The sequence below is a fragment of the Solanum pennellii genome, chromosome 10, assembly GCF_001406875.1.
Source record: "Solanum pennellii chromosome 10, SPENNV200".
In the NCBI taxonomy this organism is placed as follows: domain Eukaryota; kingdom Viridiplantae; phylum Streptophyta; class Magnoliopsida; order Solanales; family Solanaceae; genus Solanum; species Solanum pennellii.
The window spans coordinates 29882921-29886111 of NC_028646.1; the positions used below are offsets into that span (position 1 = coordinate 29882921).

General features: G+C 34.4%; 1 protein-coding gene across 3 annotated transcripts in view; it reads right to left on the reverse strand.

The window, feature by feature from the left end:
• Positions 1-2457, reverse strand: part of LOC107031851 (cell cycle checkpoint control protein RAD9B) — a 9069-nt gene extending 6612 nt beyond the window's left edge. For all 3 annotated transcript variants that reach the window (XR_003574866.1, XR_003574865.1, XM_015233338.2), the window contains exons 1-3: positions 2297-2457; positions 2011-2130; positions 1821-1929 (exon numbers count right to left, since the gene is read on the reverse strand). Coding sequence is in view for 1 of the 3 variants with exons in the window: in XM_015233338.2 (XP_015088824.1) it covers positions 1821-1929; positions 2011-2130; positions 2297-2401 (334 nt within the window). In the remaining 2 variants the exon portion in view is untranslated. The remainder of the gene's footprint in view (positions 1-1820; positions 1930-2010; positions 2131-2296) is intronic.
• Between the last annotated feature and the right edge of the window lie 734 nt (positions 2458-3191).

A 3191-nucleotide genomic window follows, 5' to 3' on the forward strand; every position in this document is an offset into this window, starting at 1 on the left:
GGGGGGATGTTGGCGATCTGATAGAACTAATTGGCAATGTGTAAGTTTTAATGTAAGACCAGGATCTCCTATACTTTAGTTTGCTTCACAGCTCAGTAGCTTTTTGGTTTTGAGATTTACTGTTTACAGTGTTGATTTTCCCGAAAAAATATGTATTTAAGAAGTGCTTTTTTCAGCAATTGATAAGCAGAGTGTATTTGGTTAATCATTTTTCAAAAGTGTTCTTGAGTGCCAAATTATGAAAAAGGACATGGCTGGCTGGGAATCTAGAGCACTGTGTCTGTCGAGTATTAGCCTTATTCATGTAGTTTCTTCCTTTTGATATCTATTACCATTCGTTGTCTAGTGTTTCAGTTACCAAATTATTTACTACTGTAATTGTTCTTTTTCTGAATGCTTTGTACTACTTTCCTTATTAGTTGCAATGTTTTCTTCATTGTCATATTTCCTTTCTCTTAACTACTTTGATTTGTTGCACTTGAGTTTACGATCTTTCATAAATAGCTTCTCTATCTCCACGACAACCATAAGGTTTACGTACATTCTATCCTTCCTGGACCCCACTTGTGGGATACTTGGATTATATTGAGTATATTACAGTTGTTGTATCCAGATTATCATTAGATAAATAGATTCATCCCTTGTTAACGTTAAGAATTTTAGTTTGATTTTACATTTGTCTTTTTGTTAAATATTGAATCTCAGTTGTCTTAAGAGTAATAATTTGTTCAAGTTCCCTAGTTTATAAATGGGACATAGTGCCCATTGTGTTAACAATTATAACCGCTTAGGAATGCCTGGTGGTTGAACTCGACAGGGAGTTTACTGTGAAACTTGCCTTAGAGAAATTCTGCATCCAAATGGCAGGAAAAAGTTAGGGAACATAAAAGGCGAATTTAGGAATTCAACTTGGCAGCACCTTTTGGTTAAAAATCAAGGGAGTAGATATCCCTTTGAATTAGTCAAGATGCGTGCAAGATGTTCCGAACAGCACAATTATAAAAAAAATAATCAAAAGGGTTTAAACTATGAGCTTTAAAGGTTAGGCCAGAGCAGACAATACCTTACAGTTGGACATGGGCCATTTTGTAGATGAATGTGAAAGGAGGTTCATTCTGATACTTGTTTTAGGAAAATACCAAATCAGAATGGAGAGAATAGTTAGGGGTCATAAAATCGTGAGCTTAGGAATTTAATTATTGAGGCACTTTTTGGGTTAAAGCCTACAAGAAGATAACTATAGTCCCCAAAGGTTAGGTTAGAGTGGATAACACATTTGCAGTTGGGCATGAGCTATTGAGTTGAAAAGCCTAGGAGAACTAGTGCTTGAAATCCAGGCGTTGGTTCGATGTAAAAGATGCCTTTGGCAAATTCCATATGAATGGAAGTGAAAGTTAGGGTCCGTAAAAGGCGAGCTAGCGATTTCAACTGTTGAAGAGTCTTTTGGATTAAAGACCTAAGGGTCAAAAAATTGTGAGGTTTCAAAGGTTGTTGCCTGAGTAGTTACACTCTCCCTTTTAACTTCCTTTTGGAGTTTCTCCTATTCTAACATTTCCAGTACCTTTCTTCCTACTCCTTTTTTACACTTTATCACCTTGTGCCATAATGTGAAGAAAATGCATGGGTAGACACAATGTAACCATTTATTCATGAGAATCATAACAAAATTCACCAGACCTTTGACACTATATCAATGTGAGTCTCTGCATGGTCTATCCATCAAAGTAAATACTCCCTTCCCTGCCCTGACCTAATCTATAGCTTGTAAATAAGAACATATTTTCCTTGTATTTTTAGGAATCCTAAAAAAGAAGTTTTACCATTATGGCAGTTGAGTGTCCACTGCACCTTTGATGCATCAGGATTAGGCAATGAGACAGTCAAATGATCTATACTGGCAATTGGTGTTCTTAATACAGAACAAATAGCCTACAAAACATGAAGATAAGGTAAAATTAAGGAAAAGAGTTTAGAGTAGAGAGGATTGGATTGGTAAAAGCATATATATACCTTCAAGAGCACACTGCATTGCACCTGTGGAGCAGAAACAGTGAAGACATCAAAATAATCAGGTTTGAATGTAATTGATTGATAGGCCGACCTTGAGGAGTTAAGAGTGTGAAACGTGAGCTGCGAAAAAGAAGGGAACAATGAAGTAGTTGAATTGTAAAGTACCATGGTGTCGAAAATAGGGCATAATCTGAAGCGACCACAAAACCCTAATTACTGTAATAGTGGAGCAAACACTTTACTTCAACCAAAGTAGTGTTCAAATGGAAAAAGAAATACAACGAACCTGGGTAGAAGAGGCTTGAATGGCGACCTCATTGCCAATGCGTGCAAGGCACGTTATGGATCTGGCGAACGTCTTTACTGCATTTCCACTCATTCTCAGCTCCATTTCTTTTCCTCTCTCCTTTCTACTTTTCGGGGGAGGGGATTTCTTAGTTGTAAATACTTAAAAAAAAATGAAAAAATAGCAGTAAGGTATCCTCAATTCTACTCTATTTTATTTTCTATTTTTTATATTTTGAGAGTAAAATAAAGAATGTCATCTCCAATTACTTTCTATGTTATCCTTTACTCAGTTGAGTACTAGTTTTTCAAATTATCTCTATTTCACTTTTTGAATATTATATTATTATTTTCTTTTTTATAGTTAATATATTATTTTTATATAAGGCTATTAATTAAATCTTTAATATATGGAATTTTTTAAAAAATTTATAATAACATTTGAAAAATATTTTATTTTATAAATACTACTTTCATCTCGAATTAATAATATTTGAAACATTTATTTAATTTTCGTTACTTTGTGATACAATTTGATATTATATTAATTTCCACTATAAAGAATGCACAAAATTGTTACGACCCAAAGTACCCTCTAGGTGTAACAGGCGTCGTCGTCCTCTAAGAGGACTAAGACAAGCCCTTAGCATACATCATAGCACATCATAGGTTAAAAATGCGAAAAAATTTAAAAACTTTACGAGTGAAGTATACTTAGACTTCTCACATATCGTATATGGGATATACATAGACCCCTCCCTTATGAAGCTTACATAGGCTTCTCACTTAACATTTAACAACGACATAGTCTAATAATTCATCTCACATTTAACCATCCAAAGAATGAATCACAATAGTTTGGGCATAGCTCTTAGTCTATTACAATATGCACATAT